The 22,910-nt window shown below is 35.0% G+C and overlaps 1 protein-coding gene across 2 annotated transcripts in view; it reads left to right on the top strand.

The window, feature by feature from the left end:
* cnnm4b (cyclin and CBS domain divalent metal cation transport mediator 4b) overlaps window positions 1-22,177 on the top strand; it is a 36,050-nt gene extending 13,873 nt beyond the window's left edge. Inside the window, exons 4-8 of one of the 2 annotated variants that reach the window (XM_089130553.1) lie at window positions 1,494-1,663; window positions 9,473-9,569; window positions 12,096-12,158; window positions 17,587-17,762; window positions 20,325-22,177. In XM_089130553.1, coding sequence (XP_088986679.1) covers window positions 1,494-1,663; window positions 9,473-9,569; window positions 12,096-12,158; window positions 17,587-17,762; window positions 20,325-20,564 — 746 coding nt within the window. In that variant the 3' untranslated portion in view covers window positions 20,565-22,177. The remainder of the gene's footprint in view (window positions 1-1,493; window positions 1,664-9,472; window positions 9,570-12,095; window positions 12,159-17,586; window positions 17,763-20,324) is intronic. The other variant, XM_089130554.1, reaches the window with a different exon arrangement.
* Window positions 22,178-22,910: the final 733 nt, after the last annotated feature.

The following is a 22,910-nucleotide window of genomic DNA, read 5'->3' as shown; positions in this document are numbered from 1 at the left end:
AGAGAAACGATCAGTCATTTATAACTGATCAAATAACAAAGTTTAAGTTTTATAAGCTCAAATGCTCACCTTTGCTCAGTTCTGTGATAAGCGTTCGTGACTCTCCTGTTCAAACTCGTTCATCAAAACGAACGAATCTTTTTTAGAGTCATTTGGTTCATTTAGTTTGTTGAGTGAACCAAATGACTTCAATGAACGAAATGACTCGTGAAAAGATTTGTTTGAAGCTACAACGAAAAAAGATTCGTTTGAAGCTGCACTGAAACTCTCATTCTCAATGATGTCCATTATATGGAGAAAAATCCTGGAATGTTTTCATCAAAAGCCTTAATTTCTTTTCGACCGAAGAAAGAAAGACGTGGACATCTTGGATGACATGGGGGTGAGTAAATTATCAGCAAAAGTTTTTTTTCAAATGTGAACAACTCCCTTAATAACTAATGCACATCTGAATATAAGACGTTTTTCACTTCCTGCCCTAACAATTATACATCACTTAAATGATTATATACAAAATTGATAATTAGTAATAAGATTGGTGTGTTTTGGAATTGTTCAAATGTACTTGGGAAAAAAATATGGTCATAATATTGACTTGACATATTGACATAATAATTATACATGCAGTGAAGAAATTGATGTTAACCTAGATGAAAATTTGTAATGTTTACCCTGTTTTTTGCCATGAAAATAGCCTTGGATGCTGGCGTGGATTTACATGAACCTTGTTGGTTCAATTGGTAACATTTGTACCACTTCATAATCAGGTCCCACTAGTTAATGCTTTAACTAACAATCAGCATTGCATTTATTACAGTATTATTCATACTTTTTGTTTTTTTAGTGTTAATAAAAATACAACTGTTCATTGTTTGTTCATGTTAGCTCAGGTCCATTAAATAACATTAACAGATGCGACTTTTGATTTTAATAATATTTTAGTGAATGTTTGAGTTAACCTTAAGGGGCTGTTTACATGACACTGTTTTTTGACTAAAAATTGGAAACTTTTTATGCATTTTATTCCGGTCATTTACATGACAACAACCTTTTGGGGGCCTTAAAAATCAAACTTTAGAAAACGGGAAAACACAAAGGAAAAAGTTTCCGTTGTTAGTACATCGTTATCGTGTAAACTTAGATAAAATCCCTAGATTAAACGAGCACTTGGCAACTATTTCAACTTAATAAAACCATTTAGAAATCATTTGAATGGTTTAATAACCTGTTCTGCAGAGAATTGTGACTTTTCCCGCTCCCCCCAGCATTCCCAGGCGGAAAACCAACCTTAAAGTGCCCCTTTAAGAATTTTTCATTTTTAGTTCATGTTAACTAATGTTAAGAAATGAAACCTTAAGTACCACAAACCAACATGTTTAATCTTATTGTAAGGTGTTACAGGTCACGTTTCTCAAAAAGTACAACAATATACATCTTAAATTAAGCAAAATGGTCTATTTGACATGTCTTGTCTGTTCTGTCTTTCTCTGCAGAGGTTAATTTGTTCAGTCCATCGCTGATATCAGAGAAAATCCTTCTGCGTATCCTTAAACACCCTGATGTGATCCAGGAGATCAAGTTCAACGAGAACGAAAAGAAATCTCCACATCACTATCTTTACCTGCGTGGCAAACCCGTGGACTACTTCATCCTCATACTTCAGGTAATGGCACAAACTGACTCCTAATCACCTGATCCTTACCTAAGTCATGGCTTGCAGCCAATTGGGCAGACGAGGTGTTTTAAGCGGTTTAAGAAAACAGGCTTTGGCTCGCAGCATGAGCGTGTGTGTTTGGCTCGCGGCATGAGCGTGTGTGTGTTTGGCATTGCCTTTTTGTCACATGCTAAATTTGGAGAATTGATTCAACAGAACTGCTGGCTTACAAAACAGTTTATCAGGGCTATATGATGATGTTTGGGTACAGCCCAGCTGATCATCTATGTTGTGCGCTATGGCCTTATCAGAAATGATTTCAGAGTACCTCAAAAGAAGGTTTTGGTTTTAGATGTAGGGGGAAGTTTTGACACTAGCGATCAAAAGTTTAGTCTGTAAGTTTTTTTTCCCCCTATTATTATCATTTGGAAACAGATGTGCTGCTTAATATTTATGTGGAAACAATTTCAGGATTCTTTGAATGTAAAGTAAAAAAAATCTTTTGTAGCATTATAATTGCGTTTCCTGTCACTTTTTTTTTTCAATTTAATGCTTCTTAGCTGAATGAAAGTATTAATTTCTTTAAATAACCTTTTACTGACTCCAAACTTTTGAACAATAGTGTAGATGAGAAAAACAGTTATCACAAATAGTAATAATTAACTGCTATATGTGCTGATGTGGGCAATTGTGTCTTAATTTAATTTCCCTTCAAGAAAAGAGAGGAAAGTTGAAGATTCAAGAAAAAGTTGCACTTTTTGTATACATGTATATGTGCTGGTTGCTTAAAGGGATTGCTTCTTCACATCTGGAAAGATGAATGTGTATTTACAAATGGGTCATTTATGTAGAAGAAATGTGAAATTAGTTTTGAATTTGGTGCTTTCTAGACTGAGAAAAGCCAGAAAATGAATTTTTGGCTTATGTGGATGAAAGACAACAACTCCCACAATGCACTTGCTTCGCTGCCCTAGGAGGCCACGCCTACTGGTAACAGAGCGCAGTAGTTAAACAACAAGTCTAGGCTATTAGTGAGTCTCTGTGGTGAGTCTGTTCGAAAATATGTTTCTAGATCGCCCAAAATGTAAGGGATTCGGCTTTTGCGGTCTACAGTCGCCATTCATCATGTTTACTGTGGCGAGCCGGACGAGTGAGGGCCGCGGGAGAACGGCGCGAGGCCAGTGGCGTGATTACCGATGAGCGACACCTGTGAGACGCACCGGTCTCGTATTTCTCACGGAGGAGCGGGAATTTTCTTAGCAATGTTAAAACGCACATCAACCGATCACTTGTTTAGCGTTCATGTAAACACTAAATTCAGATTCACCAATCGGAGAGTGAATTCAGTTAGATTGAAACAAAATCTGTGCATGCAAACAATGAAAGCAAAAGCTGAATCCCGGACATCGACGGCCAGATATGTCCGGGAAAAAGAGGATGGTAACCCCTACTACCCAGCTTTCTCCACAGAACAAGAGCCTGCTAGCTTAGCTTCCAAAAAAAGATGGCTGACACTATTCATTCTGTGAGTGAGATCGCCCTCTATGGACGGGATGAGAACATGCGGGACAGACCCTACTGGCTAGTCTTTAGCCTCTGGCCAAAAAATCCTCCAATGGCGCAAAATGACGATTTTTGCATCATCGGAGGATATTTTCCAGACAAAAAATACATAAATCTCTCGTCTCAGGGGGATATGAGGGTGGAAAGCACGGTAATTGGAAAATACTACAGGTTTTCAACTAATACAAAGCTCAATGCTAAATCCTGAAGTATCCCTCAGAAGCTACAGTAAAAAAGAGGCTGTTTGTGTATGTTTTGGTGGAGAAAAAGAAAGGAGGGAAAAGGTATCTTGTCTTGACTTTAGTCTCAAAACTCTCAAGAAAGGCATCCCAAAAATATCCTGCAACTGTTTTGTATAAAGAACTGAGCCAAAATACTAAGTGTTGTGCAACTGCAGTAATTTAATGGAGGTTATTGCCAATAAAGCAGGTTTAACTACGAAAAACATGTCTGCACACGCTTTCCCATCCATTAGCTTGGTGATTTTGCACTGTGTTAAATTGTCATCACCTGGATGAAGCCCATCTTAGATTTTTGGAGCTTTTCACATGCAAAATCCAGATTACTTCTTAAATGCAGAGTTGTACTTTTTCCCACAGTGGAACAATCATTCATCACGTATTCCTTCATTCATTCTCTCTGTCTCTTTCTTGGATTTGTTGTTGTTATTATTGGCCTAAACAATCATTAGACCATTCAGCTCATGATGGTTAAACATCACATGCACACCTCAACCTTTCAGTGATTCAGTGAATTTCAGACCTCACACATTGTTTCTTCTATAATGAACATTCAAAACTATGATTATCCACTAAATAAATGCAGGGAGCCAAATATTCTTCATGTTAGTTTAAACTTTAAAGGCTCCTGATTTTGTTCTGCAGGTCTCCTATAATAGATTTACATGCATCCAAGATAAAAAAAAACGTATGTTTTTTATAATATACAATGCAAAAACCATTATCATTATGCAAATTTGGGGTCTACATAGGTTTCGAGCAGAAAGTAAGACAGTTGTTTTTTTTGTTTAACCGACGACTTTTCAGGCAGTTCAGAACCGGTTCTTTCTTTCGAGAGACACTTTAATCTTGACAAACACAAACAGCTATATTACCGCTACATGAAAGGTAATATCTAAAAAAGCATAATTGTGTGCACTTTGAACATTTTTGGCATTTACGCTTCTGAGAGTGTGAACTTTGTTTGCTTGAACTGTCATGGACTTAACTTGTCAAGTTCAAGCTCTCCGGTTAAAATGTCTGAAGTTAGTTCATCTGGTGTAGATTATTCACAGCGGGAAGGAGATTCATTAATAGATCATGAAGAGCACACTAGCAGCAGTCTGAGGCTGTCGGGCATCTGTTTGTGTGCCTTTTTGTTATTTATTATTTAAAGCCGCTTAATAGTAGTGTGTGTGTGTGTGTGTGTGTGTGTGTTGGAAGCAGGATGTGCTGTATTATTATGATTATTATTTAATTCATTGAGTGTGCTTGCAAGTAGACTTCCCAACATGGAGACCTTTCTTTCCTGGCACCAGTTGAAGATGGCCTCCAACTGAGAGCGGGCTGACTGACCTTCATCAAATGTTAATGATGCTTTCTCTGAGGTGTCAAGCTATGTGCTAAAGATCCACTTCTTCTGTTGCACTCCTGTGTGTGTGTGTGTGTGTGTGTGTGTGTGTGTGCTAAAAGGACTTTAAGAAATTAAACTTAATGTTTTGATACAATCTGAAGACCTAATATCAAGAAACATAACTAGTAAAACATAAGATGACAGACAAAAGAAGAAAATAAAGACTGGATTTTAAGGAAGGTTTCAAATTTTGCTTTAAATATTTTATGTATTCAAAATGTTTTTTTTTAATAGGTTTATCTTTTAACATTATTTTCTAATGTAAAGATAAAACAAACCTTTTTGATGTTTATTTTTGTATTGTCTTAAAATTAAAGGTGCATTGCGCAAGTCTCTGAGTTTTTGCAGAACAACGCCCCCTGTGGTGACAAGCGAAACTGCAACCAGAGGTGTGCACGCTCATGGACCATACACACGCAAGCTGTTCATAACCAAAGGAGCATCAGCCGCACAAATATTTTGTTATAGTCATAAAGTCTTCAGAGGTAATAAAGTTATTAATCTGCAAGTCATTTTAAATATATGAAAGGAAAGGCATTTGAGTAAATTACACACTTATGTGTGTGTGAGGAGAAAACGGGGGTACTAGAAAACTTTTGTTTCCATCTATCTCCATGTTGAACTGTTTTATGTGCTTACTGTATCCACTTATGATTGTATTATTATGGAAACACGTTCTTGAACAATATAAGTTATTACTTCCCGTTTGAGCCCTAGAGCAGACCGGAGATCTCTCCATTTGTTGAAAGCCTTCCCCGATGTTGACTCTCGTCTTATTCCGACGCCTGGCACTAGACAAACGTTTTTATTTTCTTTGTCTTGCGTGGAGTTTGCGTTGGGGCTTGGAATGAACCACAAGCCCGTCTCTTTGAATCCATCTTCTACTTTTGTTGAAAGTTGACTAAAGTTGTGTCGCTCGAGTTGTCTTCGCTGATACGGAGAATGGCGGTGAGTACACAAATCAGCCAGACATAGCGTGAGTCTCAAATCCCGTCCCAAATCCCTCTTATTTATTTTACTGTGCAGGATTATAGAGGCAATCGCAGTGATCAGAGAAAGGCTCATTCAGCCCATGTATGGGTTCGAAAAACGGCTATTTTTAACATGAAATGTTGCGCAATGCACCTTTAAAGAGTAACTAAACCCTAAACCAACTTTTTTAGTTAACGATCTGTAAGAATGGATCTTTATTAAAACCAGTCATTGATTCAAGTAACTATTTTGACATTTGTTTATAAAGTGCAAAAAATATATGGTGTAAAAACGTGTTAGTGCTGCCCTCTTCAGGTTGAATGGTTGCTACTGCAGTTGAATTTTCCTATTGGATGTTAGCGGTTTTTCGTGACATACGCACGTTTCAGCTCGCCATGAGCTACGCCCTTGGCAGTATAAAAACCAACTTGTTTCGTCAAAACCACTATAGCGAGTCTGGAGTTGGAATTGCGAGTATTGAAAACAATCAGGATAGAGTGTTTTAGCATCTATTTCGTCCCCTCAATCTCCGCTGGGGTCTGCCCACTTTTTCAGCATTTTTCAAATATTGCCAGTGGGTGGAGTCAGGCTCTGACCAGGGGTTTAGTATGGTCAAGAAAAACTGTATGTTTAGCTTTTAGATTATTTATTTTAAATCTACACAATTAGTTTCTCTCTCCAAATCTAAAAACAAGATTTAGCTCAAGATTCATCTAAAGTTTAGCTAAGGGGCCATTTACACCACACCGCTTTCAACTAGAAACTAGGCCTGCCCCCTAATAGTCAAAATTTTATTAGTCAGTCAATCGCAGAAATAGGAACTGAAACTCTGCGTATAGGCTTCTCTCCTCAAAGTCATGAGAAATATAAAGAAAGCTTGAAATATCATGCGGTGAGCTTTATGTGAAAGGTCAGGACTAGTCAGCTATTGAGGTCCACCAATGGAGATTTAGCTTTAATATTTTGAAGATGTATCCGCAGATTCTCAGTGAGGGTTTTAGACTATTTACTTTCAGGTTCTGAATCATTCGCCGTGATTTAAAGCTCTTATTATTTATAACATCACATAGGTTTGTAGGTCTTCATTTTTGTGAGCACTGTGAACTTTTTATGAAACAAAACCCTGTTTTTTTGTGTTAAATATCTATTGGTCACTGTACTGAAGGGCTCTGCTTGCTTGGTTATATATTAAAGAAATATGTCTGGTACTGTTAAGCTGCATAATTATACAGGACATCTTCAAGAGCGTCTAATTGTTCAGACAAACCACTGTCTAATTGATTTTGGATATATATAGTTTAGTTTTGCACATACCTATTTTTAACTCCGTGTCGTGATGAAGAGAATTATAGCAGTGCAGGAAGAGAGGCTGTGATTGTCTGCTCTGTACACAAATATTTGAAGATGTTTGCTTGTGCTCACTGTTGTTAGTAACTCAAACAATGAGCCGTTAAACATACTCATAGTAATTTTACACTGTGTGCATGGCCACCCACGTTATGTTTGTGAATGATTGACAATACTGACGCTGAGAAGAGGTTACTGAGTGATGCAACTCAACGAGACCTTCTGCACGTACACACAAACACACACACAAGTATATAAACAAACATTATCTCTTTTCAACACCTCTATTATTCATACAGCCCATCTGCCTGCCAGTAAAGGCTCACTGTGTGTACGAGGTAAAGATATTCAAATGAGTTGGCTAAATCTGACAAGTTTGCAATATGAAAATGAAATATTTGGCCTCATTTAAAAACAAATAAATGTTTTTGTATTATTATTATTATTATTATTATTAGTAGTAGTAGTAGTATAATTTATTATTATTAAAATGCAAGAATTGGCTTCTTTAAACAATAGAAGTCAATGTTTTGTATTATTATTTTTTCATAATCATTTATTAAAATGCAAAAAAGTATTATGAATACTACTATTTTTTTTTTAAACAATTGTCTTTATTTTAAAATATTATTATTAAAATATTATTATACTTAAATAACAATAAGTCTCAATATTTTTGTATTTTTATTTTTTTAATTAACTCAATGTTTTATTTAAAAACACAAGAGGTTATTATTTTCACTATTATTTATTAATACAAATATTGGCTTTAGTAAAAACAATTGAAGTCTCTCATTTCTCAAAGTTGCTGTTTTGTATTTGTAAGAACTGGAAATGCGAGATTGTTTGTTGTTGACATCCTAATGCGGGATTTGCTTGTTAAGTGTGTTTATAAAGGACAAATGTGAACTTTTACCTTTATATTTACCACACCCTTGACCCTTCACACACATGAAGGGTATACACATATATTTACACCTTCTCACAGTCGTGGATTTGCCCATTAAGTGGCACAATGACAGTCAGGACGATCTATTTAAAGATCTCTTCTCTGCGTTTCTGATGTTTGTTTGTCTGTGTCTGTACTTTTTGTCCTGGAGGTCTTTCTCTGTAAGGTCAGTTTGCATATTTGTGAAACGTGATTGACCTGATCTTTCTAGAAAAACGGGATTCATGCAGCTGCTGCAGTCACTCCCTGCAAACAATCTCACTACCTTGATGTTCGCAGCAGGGTTTGTGTGTGTGTCACTGCTTTGTGCACCTCATTATGTGGACATCCGTCACTCGTGGTATTCGGCCCCCTCTCTCAGAGCATCATTGTTGTCTCAGTGGATTTACTGTGCTACAGTTCTCACATTCCTCTTGACCAGAGCTCACATTCACACACTCCTATCGTTTTAATCCACTCAGGGCCTTCTCAGTCTGAAGCTACCCGTTCATTTATGTGTCTGTCCACCTATGTGGTGGTGCTTCTGGGAAACTAGTCCTGTGGTGTGATCTCATCTCCACTATGTCTCAAATTCATTCAAAGGTTTAGTTCACCTAAAAACACACAATCAAACCCTTTTTGTCTGTAAAACACAAAGAGAAGATGTTTTGAAAAATGTTCAGACTTTCAATCGAAGACATGATTTTCAATGATTAGTAACTTTAATTTGAGCATGTTTTTTGTACAGTACCTTTTTTTGTCTATTTTTTGAGCTTGTCAAAATATTGAAAGAGTACTGTACTTGTTTCAGCAATATTTAAAAAAAAAAAAATTACTGAGCAGATTTTCATCAGAATTTACACTATTCAGAAGTTTGGGGTCAATAAATTTAGTTTAGAAAAAATGTATGCTTTTATTCAAATTAATTTATTCACAAGTTACAGTTACAGACATTCTATTAAAAACAAACCCTGCTCGTTTAAACTGTCTATTCATCAAATAATCCTCATAAAAAGTATCATGTTTTCCACAAATAATTTCGCGGCACTGCTGTTTTCAACATTGATGATAATAAGAAATGTTTCTTGAGCACAAATCTTCATCTTAGAATGATTTCTGAAGGATCATGTGACACTGAAGACTGGAGTGATAATGCTGAAAATTCAGCTTTGCATCACAGGAATTACACTTTCAAATACATTTAAATAAGAAAACAGTTATTTTAAATTGCTATAATATTTCAGAATAATTGTGTTTAAACCTACAATTTATAAACTTTTTGATATCAAATCACAATTTTATTATTATTAATATTATTATTTTGGTTGTTTAAAAAAAAAACCCCACCCAGAATCATCTTCCTTTATTGTGTACAGGGTCGTGTGGAGGTGGAGGCTGGGAATGAAAACATGAAGTTCGAGACTGGACCTTTCTCTTTCTATGGAGTCATGGCTCTCAGCGCTCCAACATTAGGTGAGTAAAACATACAACAGAAATGCATGCAAACCAAGACTCTTTTCATACTTCTTTTCATCAAAAACTTCAAAATAAGAATCAATAGGACAGTCTAAACCTCTAATATTTGATTTGCCAACATGCACAAACACATATACTTCTACATATTGTGTTACTGACCCCTTCAAAGCTGTGGGTTCATAGATTAAGTGACTCAACGTCAGGATAGTCTGTTTAAAGATCATATCCTATAGACTATCCTTTCGGATTTGTGCATGGATAAACAGTAGGTGGTCTTGTTTGTGCGTCTGTGTGTGCATTATGGTAAAGGCCACCTTATGAAAGGGTTCAACAACAGATGGAAAAATACTTTAAAGCAACAATTGGCTTTGCCCCTAATCACTCATAATTATAATTATCTCACGTGGGATACTGGGACTTTTCCAGGCCACCCATCTTTACTTGTTGAGCTCTGGAAAAGCTGTAGATCATCGCCCTCTAGTGGCCATCTGCTTCCTCTTAGTTAGTTCATTTAAAGGGTTAGTTCACCCATAAACGAAAATTGTCATAATTTACCGTGACGTCATTCCAAACCTGTATGATTTTCAGTGATGTACAAAAGGAGATTGTTGGCTGAATGTGAATGCTGTGAAAAATATGAAGTATTTCTTACAACTCCCACCATATAAGCATTTTGAGTTCATATGATAGCTTTGTGTGAGGAACAGACCAAAATTGGTTTCTTCATATATTCCACTTGTTCAACAACCAGCATTACTGATGTTAAACCCGTAATGCATCTTCATGTGCATAATTATATCTTTGCGAATGAGATTTGAGAGCAGTGATGGAGAGGAGGCTTTGTAGGGTTTAATGACTTAAATTTCAGTGTTTTCCTCACACAAAGAGTAGCGTGAATGTTCTGCCTAACATCTCCTTTTGCGTTCCACGAAAGAAAGTAAGTCCGTTTTGGATTGTCATCAGGGCGAGTTGATAAATATCAATTTTTGGGTCAATTAACACTTTATTTATAATAGAGGTCATGCTGGTGTTTTTCTATCTGTGCTCATGAATGTACACTATCGTTCAAAGGTTTCGGATTCATACAATTTTTTATGTTTTTAAAAGAAAATTCCTATGCTCACCTAAGGCTGCTTTATTTGATAAAGAATACAGTAAAATGGTTAAAAATAAATAAATAAAGCCCACATATAAGATTTAAAATTATACCATATTCATAATATGGACATAAATAGGAATAGATGAAAAAAATAATTCACTCTTAGAAGAAAGGGTGCTTTATAAAAACCTTTGTTTTAATTGTTTTTAATCTGGTTTAAATTGTATGAATTAAACATGAAAATATTTCCTAATTTAGAATGTTTTTGGCATAAAGTGTTCTTTACAATTGAGGCAAGAACTCTCTTTTTTTCTAAGAGTGAAATCTCTCTAATTTTTTTTCAGGATTATTTGATGGATAGAACATTGAAAGCATTTTATTTGAAATAGAAACTTTTGTACCATTATATATGGCTTTACTGTCATTTATGATCTATTTAAAGCGTCCTTGGTATAATAAAAGCATTACTTAAAGGAGTGGTTCACTTTTGACATTTTTTTGCTGATAATTTACTCACCCCCATGTCATCCAAGATGTCCATGTCATTCTTTCTTCGGTCGAAAAGAAATTAAGGTTTTTGATGAAAATATTCTTAATAATAATACACTTTACTGGTAACCAAACAGTTCAAGGTCCAAAAGACAGTTTCAGTTCAAACTGCAAACTGTTCAAAGGGCTTTAAATGATTCCAGGTGATGAATAAGGGTCTTATCAAGCGAAACGATCAGTCATTTAATAAATAAAAAACAAAGTTTAAGTTTTATAAGCTCAAATGCTTGCCTTGCTCTGTTCTGTGATGCACGTTTGTGACTCCTGTTTGAATCATTCATCAAAATGAACGAATTATGTTTCCGAGTCATTTGGTTCATTCAATGAACGTAACGAATGAATTGACTCGGAAAAAAATTCGGTCATTTTGATGAACGAATTCAAACAGGAGAGTCACACAGAACAGAGCAAGGCGAGCATTTGAGCTTATAAAACGTAAACTTTGTTATTTATTTATTAAATGAGCGATCGTTTCTCTTGATAAGACCCATATTCATTGTCTGGAATCGTTTAAAGCCCTTTGAACAATTTGTAGTTTGTACTGAAAGTGTCTTTTGGACCTTGAACCGTTTGGTTCCCACTGAAGTGCATTATATGGAGAAAAATGCTGGAATATTTTCATTAAAAACCTTAATTTCTTTTCGCCTGAAGAAAGAAAGTCATGGACATCTTGGATGACATGGGGGTGAGTAAATTATCAGCAAAAGTTTTTTCAAAAGTGAACTACTCCTTTAAAAAAAAACATCTCACTGACCCTAAACTTTTGAACGGTAGTGCGTGTCATCTTGTGTTTTCCCTCTACCTGTACTTCCCTCTTCCCTCAACCCTGTCTTACATGTCCCATCAATCTCTGTCTTTCTCTCTCTCACTCCCAGTGAGTGTGTCTCGTCCTCGTCACCTGTCTCTTAAGAGATGCTCTCTCTTCTCTCGTTTCCCAGGTAACTGCCGGCATGTCGGGGCTCTAACCACTGACAGGGAAGGGTCAGATTGATTAACAGTGATTGTTTTGCAGAAGAATAATAACGTAGATAGGGTTTTTTGTTTACAGACACCAATAACGTAACACTTAGATTTATCGTAGATTTGATCAGATCAGTTCTCACCCACATGTTCCAAACCTGTTTGAATTTATTTCTGTGTGGGACACAAGATAAGAAAAGCCAAGATATTTATCAGAAAAGCAGCTCTTTTTTATAAATGTACACTTTTAAGCCACAAAAAGCACCATAAAATGAATATGTGCAAGCATTTTCAGTGAATATCAAATTAAATTTGTCTTTTTTTTGGAAAAGTAATGTAAGACTCAAAATGTGGATGCTAATGGTGCTTTAATTTGTCTTTTTGGGGCTTGACATTCCTCAAGATGGCTTATTTTTTGTTTGATAGAAGAAATAATAATATCACACAGGACAGTGAGAGTGAATAAATAATGACAATTTTGAAATGATAAAATTATGAAATCCTTTTTTTTTTTTTTTTTTCAAATGTGGGCTGCTGTACTTGAACTGTGCCAATAGGTGGCGATATCTGAGTGGAGCTTGTCTTCATCTGTGTGTTATATCCATCAAATCTGCATACCTTTTGTCTGGTGTTTCTTCACATCATAATGTATTCTTTCTTACACAACTATAAATATGTACACTAGCGTTCAAAGGTTTGGGGTTTCGTAGGATTCGTTTTTGAATGTTATTTTTTTTAGTTTACAATGTTATTTTTTTCCTGTAATGGCAAATCTGAATTTTCAGCATCATTCCTCCAGGCCTCAGTGTCACATGATCCTTACCAGTCTAATATGATGATTTGCTGCTCAAGACAGTTATGTGGAAACCACAAATTGATAATAATAATTTTTTTTCAGGATTCTTTGAGGAACAGAAAGTTGTACAGAACTATATTTATTTGATATCAAAATCATTTGTAATATTATGGCAAGCCGTTTTAACATTTAATCTTTTTAACCTACTAGTCTCTATTTTCATGCAACTAGTACTTATTTTTTAGATACTAGTATCTATTCCATTCCAGCTTCTCCCGACGAGCTGGATGGCGCCTTGTATGGCTGACACCGCCGTCGGTGTATGAATGAGTGTGTGAATGGGTGAATGTGAGGCAATATGTAAAGCGCTCTGGTGGCCATTAGGTCTATATGAAAGCGCTATATAAATGCAGTCCATTTACCATTAGTGCTTATTCTTTAGATACAAGTACTCATTCATTAGATACTAGTACTTATTCTTTAGATACTAGTACTTATTTCGATAGTGACTAGTGACTATTCTTTTGTGACTAGTAACAAATTTAATTTTTTGCCATTGGCTTCTATGGGGATCTGTCATTCAGATATCAACTATTCAGTTCTGACTAGTATGTATTCCAATTTTGACTAGTACATAAACATTAGATACTAGTAGTTATTCATTAGGTACTAGTACTTATATTTTAGATACTAGTACTTATTAAATAGATACTAGTACCTATTAAATAGATACTAGTACTTATTCATTAGATACTAGTACTTATTCAATAGATACTAGTACTTATTCATTAGATACTAGTACTTATTCATTAGATACTAGTACTTATTCAATAGATACTAGTACTTATTCATTAGATACTAGTACTTATTCATTAGATACTAGTACTCATTCAATAGATACTAGTACTTATTCAATAGGTACTAGTACTTATTCAGTAGATACTAGTACTTATTAATTAGATACTAGTACTTATTCAATAGATACTAGTACTTATTCATTAGATACTAGTACTTATTCATTAGATACTAGTACTCATTCAATAGATACTAGTACTTATTCAATAGATACTAGTACTTATTCAATAGATACTAGTACTTATTCATTAGGTACTAGTACTTATTCAATAGATACTAGTACTTATTCATTAGATACTAGTACTTATTCAATAGATACTAGTACTTATTCATTAGATACTAGTACTTATTCATTAGATACTAGTACTCATTCAATAGATACTAGTACTTATTCAATAGATACTAGTACTTATTCAATAGATACTAGTACTTATTCATTAGATACTAGTACTTATTCATTAGATACTAGTACTCATTCAATAGATACTAGTACTTATTCAAAAGATACTAGTACTTATTCAATAGATACTAGTACTTATTCATTAGGTACTAGTACTTATTCAATAGATACTAGTACTTATTCATTAGATACTAGTACTTATTCAATAGATACTAGTACTTATTCATTAGATACTAGTACTTATTCAATAGATACTTATTCAGTAGATACTAGTACTTATTAATTAGATACTAGTACTTATTCAATGGATACTAGTACTTATTCATTAGATACTAGTACTTATTCATTAGATACTAGTACTTATTCAATAGATACTAGTACCTATTTATTAGATACTAGTATTTATTCCAAATGTTACTAGTAAGAATTTTTATTTTACTAGTAAGATTTTTAATTGAACTATACAGTGGTCGTTCTGACTAGTCATAACATAAGACTAGTAAAACAGCAGTTGTGACTAGTATAATAAAAATTCTTACTAGTAACATTTGGAATAAATACTAGTATCTAATAAATAGGTACTAGTATCTATTGAATAAGTACTAGTATCTAATGAATAAGTACTAGTATCTAATAAATAGGTACTAGTATCTAATAAATAAGTACAAGTATCTAATGAATAAGTACTAGTATCTAATGAAGAAGTACTAGTATCTATTGAATAAGTACTAGTAGCTAATGAATATGTACTAGTATCTAATGAATAAGTACTAGTATCTATTGAATAAGTACTAGTAGCTAATGAATAAGTACTAGTATCTATTTAATAGGTACTAGTATCTAAAAAATAAGTACTAGTACCTAATGAATAACTACTAGTATCTAATGTATATGTACTAGTCACAATTGGAATACATACTAGTCAGAACTGAATAGTTGATATCTGAATGACAGATCCCCATAGAAGTCAATGGCAAAAAATTTAATTTGTTACTAGTCACAAAATAATAGTTACTAGTCACTTTCGAAATAAGTACTAGTATCTAATAAATAAGTACTAGTATCTATTTAATAGGTACTAGTATCTAATGAATAAGTACTAGTATCAAAAAATAAGTACTAGTATCTAATGAATAAGTATTAGTACCTAATGAATAAGCACTAGTAACTAATAAATAAGTACTAGTATCTTATAAATAAGTACTAGTATCTAATAAATAAGTACTAGTATCTATTTAATAGGTACTAGTATCTAATGAATAAGTACTAGTATCAAAAAATAAGTACTAGTATCTAATGAATAAGTATTAGTACCTAATGAATAAGCACTAGTAACTAATAAATAAGTACTAGTATCTAATAAATAAGGACTAGTGTCTAATGAATAAGTACTAGTATCTTTAAAAAGGTACTAGTACCTAAAGAATAAGCACTAGTATCTAAAGAAAAGGCACTAGTATCTAAAGAATAAGCACTAGTAGCTAATGAATAAGTATTTGTACTTAATGGAATAGATACTATTATCTAAAAAATAATTACTAGTAACATGAAAATAGAGACTAGTAGGTTAAAATGATTAAATGTTAAAACGGCTTGCCATATAAGTACTAGTATCTAGTATCTATTGAATAAGTACTAGTAGCTAATGAATAAGTACTAGTATCTATTGAATAAGTAGTATCTATTGAATAAGTACTAGTATCTAATGAATAAGTACTAGTATCTAATGATTAAGTACTAGTATCTATTTAATAGGTACTAGTATCTATTGAATAAGTACTAGTAGCTAATGAATAAGTACTAGTATCTAATGAATAAGTTCTAGTATCTATTGAATAAGTACTAGTAGCTAATGAATAAGTACTAGTATCTAATGATTAAGTACTAGTATCTATTTAATAGGTACTAGTATCTATTGAATAAGTACTAGTATCTATTGAATAAGTACTAGTATCTAATGAATAAGTTCTAGTATCTATTGAATAAGTACTAGTAGCTAATGAATAAGTACTAGTATCTATTGAATAAGTACTAGTATCTAATGAATAAGTACTAGTACCTAATGAATAACTACTAGTATCTAATTTATATGTACTAGTCACAATTGGAATACATACTAGTCAGAACTGAATAGTTGATATCTGAATGACAGGTCCCCATAGAAGCCAATGGCAAAAAAGAAAAAAAAGAAAAAAAGAATAGTTACTAGTCACTATTGAAATACGTACTAGTATCTATTTAATAGGTACTAGTATCTAATGAATAAGTACTAGTATCTAATGATTAAGCACTAGCAGCAACTGAATAAGTACTAGTACTTAATGGAATAGATACTAGTATATAAAAAATCCTTGCTGAATAGATTTCTTTCGCAAAACCCCAAACTTTGAACAACAGTGTATGTTCCATGAGTTCCTGCATTGTCTTATAGTTTATGTGCTCTGTATTCATTTTTGGATGAACTACTCCTTTAACTCTCTTCACTGAACCTCTCTAGCACCTTGTAGTGATGATGAATGTGTTTGTATGGCGGTATCTCTCTCTCTCTCATTATCTCTCTCTCTATTAATGCATGCAGATGTGGAAAATGTGCTGATGCATTGATTTATGGGCAATTTAATACTTTTTGGTTCCTGTTATTACAAAGAAAAGAGTAAGATAAGAAGGGGTCTTGAGTCTTACCAAAATTAAATTTGATATGGTCTTTGACTTAAAAAAATGTGTACAGAATGAATCTGCAGATAAGTTTTTTCTTACCAAGCATGTGAAAGCATGTGAAAGAACTCTTGACCTTTAAAAAAAAAAAAAACACACACAAGTGCATCCAGAGTGTCAGCACTTTCCCAAGGACAAAACTGTGAGAAGATGAGAACACTTGTTTTCTACTGTCCAGTTTTTGGCTTATTAACTTGTTGGAAATGGATGTGGCATGTGGTATTCGTCTTCATTTACCATCTCTCTCTGTTGCCTTTTTACTATCTCTTTTTAAAAATGTTCAAATTTGCAATTAAAACATAGGGATCTGGTTGTAAAATCCTTTTTCATAATCTTGGGAAATAGAAAAATGTTTGTACTGATATCATATGAACTTTTCAGTTCTAACTGTTCATGCGTTCATTACCTCAAGGCTAGATAATTGTAATGCTTTACTGGGTGGTCGCCCTGCACGCTTAATAAACAAACTCCAGTTGATCAATGAATGCGTCCTTGCTGATAAAAGTATTAATTAGTTGTTGTTTTTTTGGTTTATTTTTGATTTATTATATTTTTTGCACTGTAACTGACATCATCATCGTGTATCGTTTGCTCGCCCTCCTCTCTCACTCCTTTTCAACATTCTGTGTGTGTGTTCCAGAATTCCGCTCGCCCTCTCACATCAGCGGACTCAACCGATCTGCGTCTCTAAACTACACGGATCACCCTGAACCTCAGTCTGTTGGTGGCAGCAACACACAGCTCAGCAGCGCTCCATTGCCACAGTACACACCAGACTTCAATGTCCGAGCTCTGGCAGACCTACAGTTTGTGAAGGTAAAGATATGATGTTAGTGATGCACCAGAAATGGTCAAAACCATTATGGAAGGCTGAAATCCGAAACGGTGACATTAAATTAGCGCTTCTGCAATTGCTAGCGTATATTTCATGTACACAATGTGGATAATACTACAACAGGTAAACATATAAGTCGGCTATATTTGTGTGGGGTGGACACTAGGGCTGAGTTGACGATATTAATTTCTTATTTTAAAGTCACCGTGAAATCAAAATGGACAATTCATAATTCATTTTATTCATGTGCCATCGTTATTTTTAATCAAAATAACTTCCCTTATCTTCTTGCAGCAAAACTTTTTCAATACCCTCTGTTTACTGGCGCGAGGGCGGGACAACCTGTCACTCACAAAGGACCCACCTATAGAAAACCAAAACGATTCAACCATCCAATCAGTTCCCCATTGACAAAATCAAGCCCCGCCCTGAATTCTTTTCTTGTTCTAGAAGCCGACTTTAATATCTTCATTTAGTCTATGCTGTTTTCAGTTGATGCATGAGCAAAACTTCACTAAACATTATTTGTAGCGTATAAAAATCGCAATAAGCTTTGTTGCTTTTGATATGAAGCAAAATCTCATCTTTCAAATTCTGTCATTATTATAGCAAAATACAAACCGCACTTGAACCGATCATCTGTACCGATCATGACCATAACTAGTCAACTAGAAAAAATGACTCTCAGGAGGCTAAATATAAAGCATTTTGCTATATATACTGTATATTGATTTACATTTTTGCTTGACCTGTTGTCTTAAGTTGAAAATAAAAAAAATTACAGCTACCGTTTAAATGTTTATATTTTAACATACACCAGAGAATGTCTGGCTGGTTACTTCCGGGTTCTGGACTGGCTGCAGTAACACGTCTCTGTCCATGCGGGGGCGCTCGCGGTCGAGTGCAGAATGAATGGGAGTCAATGGGGTTTCACCCTCAGAAATCCACTTTTCTCAGGATGTAATTTTTTGTCAAGTAATTTGACAGTTGCATTCAAAAGGGAGGGCTAAGAAAATACACTCAGCTGAAAATTGCATTTTTAAGTTCACTGATCTGTTCTAAAAATCCATTCAAAAATGTGATGACGTCACACAATAGCAGAATGCTAGCGTGTTCCGGCCAACAACAGCCTAACCTGTGTAAGAAATCAAAAGGACATAAGTACTCGTTCATTCGACTTTTGGCTTATAATCTATATTGAACTTACTTGCGGAATCAACAATAAAATCTATTTTGATTTAACGACAAGCAGGTGAAAGAAACAGCCGTTTAGCCCCATAGACTCCCATTCATTCTGCACTCGCCCGTGATCACCTCCAGTGGAATTCTAATGGAACTGCAACCAGGATGATACACAATGGGTCTAATAGGAAGTGCTAAGGCTCTCCGTTAGACGGGCTCTGCATACACTCACCTAAAGGATTATTAGGAACACCTGTTCAATTTCTCATCTCATGGCAGTTGCTTTAAGGCATTTAGGGGTGTGGTCCTGGTCAAGACAATCTCCTGAACTCCAAACTGAATGTCAGAATAGGAAAGAAAGGTGATTTAAGCAATTTTTTAGGGCCGGTCTGAGTATTTCACAATCTGCTCAGTTACTGGGATTTTCACTCACAACCATTTCTAGGGTTTACAAAGAATGGTGTGAAAAGGGAAAAACATCCAGTATATGGCAGTTCTGTAGGCAAAAGTGCCTCCTAATCTCCACTACAAATGGAAAAAAGAGGCTACAATTTGCAAGAGCTCACCAAAATTGGACAGTTGAAGACTGGAATATTGTTGCCTGGTCTGATGAGTCTCAATTTCTGTTGAGATATGAGTCAGAATTTGCCGTAAGCAGAATGAGAACATGGATCCATCATGCCTTGTTCCCACTGTGCAGGCTGGTGGTGGTGGTGCAATGGTGTGGGGGATGTTTTCTTGGCACACTTTTGGCCCCTTAGTGCCAATTGGGTATCGTTTAAATGCCACGGTACCTGAGCATTGTTGCTGACCATGTCCATCCCTTTATGGCCACCATGTCCCCATCCTCTGATGGCTACTTCCAGCAGGATAATGCACCAAGTCACAAAGCTTGAATTATTTCAAATTGGTTTCTTGAAGATGACAATGAGTTCAATGTGCTAAAATGGCCCCCACAGTCACCAGATCTCAACCCAATAGAGCATCTTTGAGATGTGGTGGAACGGGAGCAATATGGGCCAACATTTCTTGTTGAATCAACGCCACGTAGAATTAAGGCAGTTCTGAAAGAAAAGGGGGGTCAAAAACAGTATTAGTATGGTGTTCCTAATAATCCTTTAGATGAGTGTAGTTAATTCATAATAAAAAGGTTGAGATAAAAAATGCCCAATTTACAGTTCAGATGTTGATGTATGCTTAATTGAACTTAATTTTCGGTTGAAATGAAAACTTTCCTTTTGGTTTTGTTTAATTAATTTTGGTGCGTCACTAATATGGTTTATTCCTTCATCCATCCAATAATTCTACAAGATCCCCCAAAAACCTCTCACAATACCTTTCCATCTCTTCTTGTTGTCCAGATCACACGCTCTCAGTATCAAAACGGTCTGATGGCGTCTCGGCTGGACAGCTCGCCCCAGTCTCCAGACAGCGGACACGGCCGCGTGAACAACAGCACATCATCCATTCCCGATCCCTCGTCGGAAAACACGCTCGCGCTCACGGATGCCCCCGACGAGACGACCTCGCTCCTCATCGAACAGAACAGCCAACCCACGTGCCAGGCCAACCACAGCACACACAACGAGAGTGCCATTTGACACACTCACACACAATTAATTCACCGATATCCCACACACACCCATTGGACATTTAGCACTTTTCCCCAGACCCGTTTTAGCGCTAGACATTACAGTAGATTACAGAAGAGCAATAGTTTGCTGAGACATCTAAAGAAGACTTTGTGTAACACATTGTGCAAGACGAAGGCACAGAGAAGCCAAAGTGTATCTGGACTGAGAAAGGACCCCTGTTTCAGACAGACTCTCTGGGGTGTTTTATAGACTGTGCGAATAGAGCCGTTTCTATATACATGAAGATGTTTATTTTGTCATTTTTCTATTGAGGTTGCTCACAGAAACGCGAATGAGGGAAACCTTTTGTGGATGCCTTTTTATTTGGTGTTAGTCCATAGCTCTGTCATATTTGTATCAAATTCTATATGTGTGTGAGAGTGAAAATGAAAGTGAGTACACGTGCCAGTGTATGTTTGTATATACGACAACGCATGAGTCCGATTTGGCCGTTGCAGCCCACGTAAGCAACAACTCAGGGAGACGCTGAGCTTCACAGACTAATTGCATGTTCGATAATTCCCTATTGATTTACGTGAACCCATGCGACAAGTGATCAAAAAAAAGTGAAGCATGCTGTCGTCAAATGCACCAAACAGTGAAATACTAAGATACACTGCATCTCATACACAAGTCATTTCTATGTCCGATATTTCTGCTGGTTGTCTGTGGAGGTTTGTTAATGTGATGCAGTGTTTGTGTAAGTGTAAAATTGTCCTTTTGTCCAAAGTAATGCATCGACTTTTTTTTTTTTTTACTCCAAAGAGAACAAGCATTTTGTCGTTGTAGTACAACTGTAATTGGAGTCACTTTTCTGCACAAGACGTTTCTGTGTGATTAGAGCTCTCGAACTGTATCTGTTGCTCCCATTGGACCAGAGGTAATCTTAACCAAAATAATTTGACTATTTGATGTATTTATTTAGAATTCAGTTGAGGTTGTATATTTTTTAAATGATTTTCTTTTTTATTATTATTTTTGTGTGTGATTTCTTAAAATTGCTGTGCGTTTTATATGCTGGTTGACATGGTACAGACTACAAATTGTAGATGCCTAAAACTAGGAGATGGCAGGTTCAGGAAGTGACTTCATAAAATGTACTGTTTCTTTGCCTTTTTTTTTTTTGCCTCTGTTCAAATCTTTTGCTTTTATACCAAATATGTTTGAAACTGATGAGAACATGGAAGGTATCTTACTTAGTCACATGGACACAAAAGCCTCTTCAGTTATGTAGCATCTCTCGATTCTGATAAAAAGGGGTGCAAGAACTGCGCTGTGTATTTCTAATTTTGCTGTTGACAGCTGCTCAGTGTTTTTTTTTTTTTTTTTTTTTAAAGAAAACACTCCCTGTTCGTTCAAATTGTTATTCAAGTTATATCCTGTCCTTCTCAAATTAGTCATGAAATACATTGTGAGTTAACACAGATTATTTTTGTTTCTTTAATGGAAACTGAAGGTGTTAATTCTAGGGTATTGATTCTTTTTATACTGTATTTTTCCAAGTTATTTTGTGGTTTGGGAAAGGTCTTCTTTTAGATGATCTGAGTTTGGCTATTAAATTATTTATTTAATCAGTGTAAGATGTTTCATATTCTTGTATTCTTAATCAGTGCTATTTTACAAACCTCAAATGATCTAGAGAATGTGTAAAAGGACTAAAGGGAAGTAGTCCTTTATATGACTTTATATCCAGTTTTTCCATTGTAAAGTGGTATTTATTCTGTAAATCATCCAGCTTTCCCTCTGACTCTTCCACAGTTTAACACAGCAAAAGTGCTGTTTAACAATTCACATGTTCTGCAATCTGCATTAAGTCATCAGCAGGTGACTTAACACTGACCGGTGTTGGGGATAGTTATTTTTAAAACTAGGCCTATTACTCCCTAAAAAAAAAAAAATAATAATAATAATAATAATAATTGTTGCTTAGTTACTTTTAATGGAAAGTGATGCGTTACATACATTTTTCACCTGAAAAACAAGTTAATGAAAAGTCCCTTTTACACCAAAAGTGTCATGAATAAGCCTCCGGCTGAATGAAATGCAAATACATCTGTACGGAGTAGAGGACACTGTGCTGCCATTCTATATTGTAGAATATGGGACACAAGAAGAGAGTTCAACATTCTTAAGCAATTTAAAAAAAATGATAATTAAAATAGTGATATTTAGCTAAAGTCATTTTTGCCTATGAGTCAGCAGCAAATACATTAGTTAAAGTGAGATTAAAAAAAAGTACATTTTTTAACATTGCATTAAGTTTGCGCAATATTCTGACTTGGCATTTTACTGTTTTTATTCATTTTGTAGAAT

The sequence above is a fragment of the Pimephales promelas genome, chromosome 4 (genome assembly GCF_988280905.1).
Source record: "Pimephales promelas chromosome 4, fPimPro1.hap1.1, whole genome shotgun sequence".
NCBI classification, from domain to species: domain Eukaryota; kingdom Metazoa; phylum Chordata; class Actinopteri; order Cypriniformes; family Leuciscidae; genus Pimephales; species Pimephales promelas.
The sequence above is the reverse complement of the archived record's forward strand: the minus strand, read 5'-3'. Positions and strand labels throughout refer to the sequence as shown.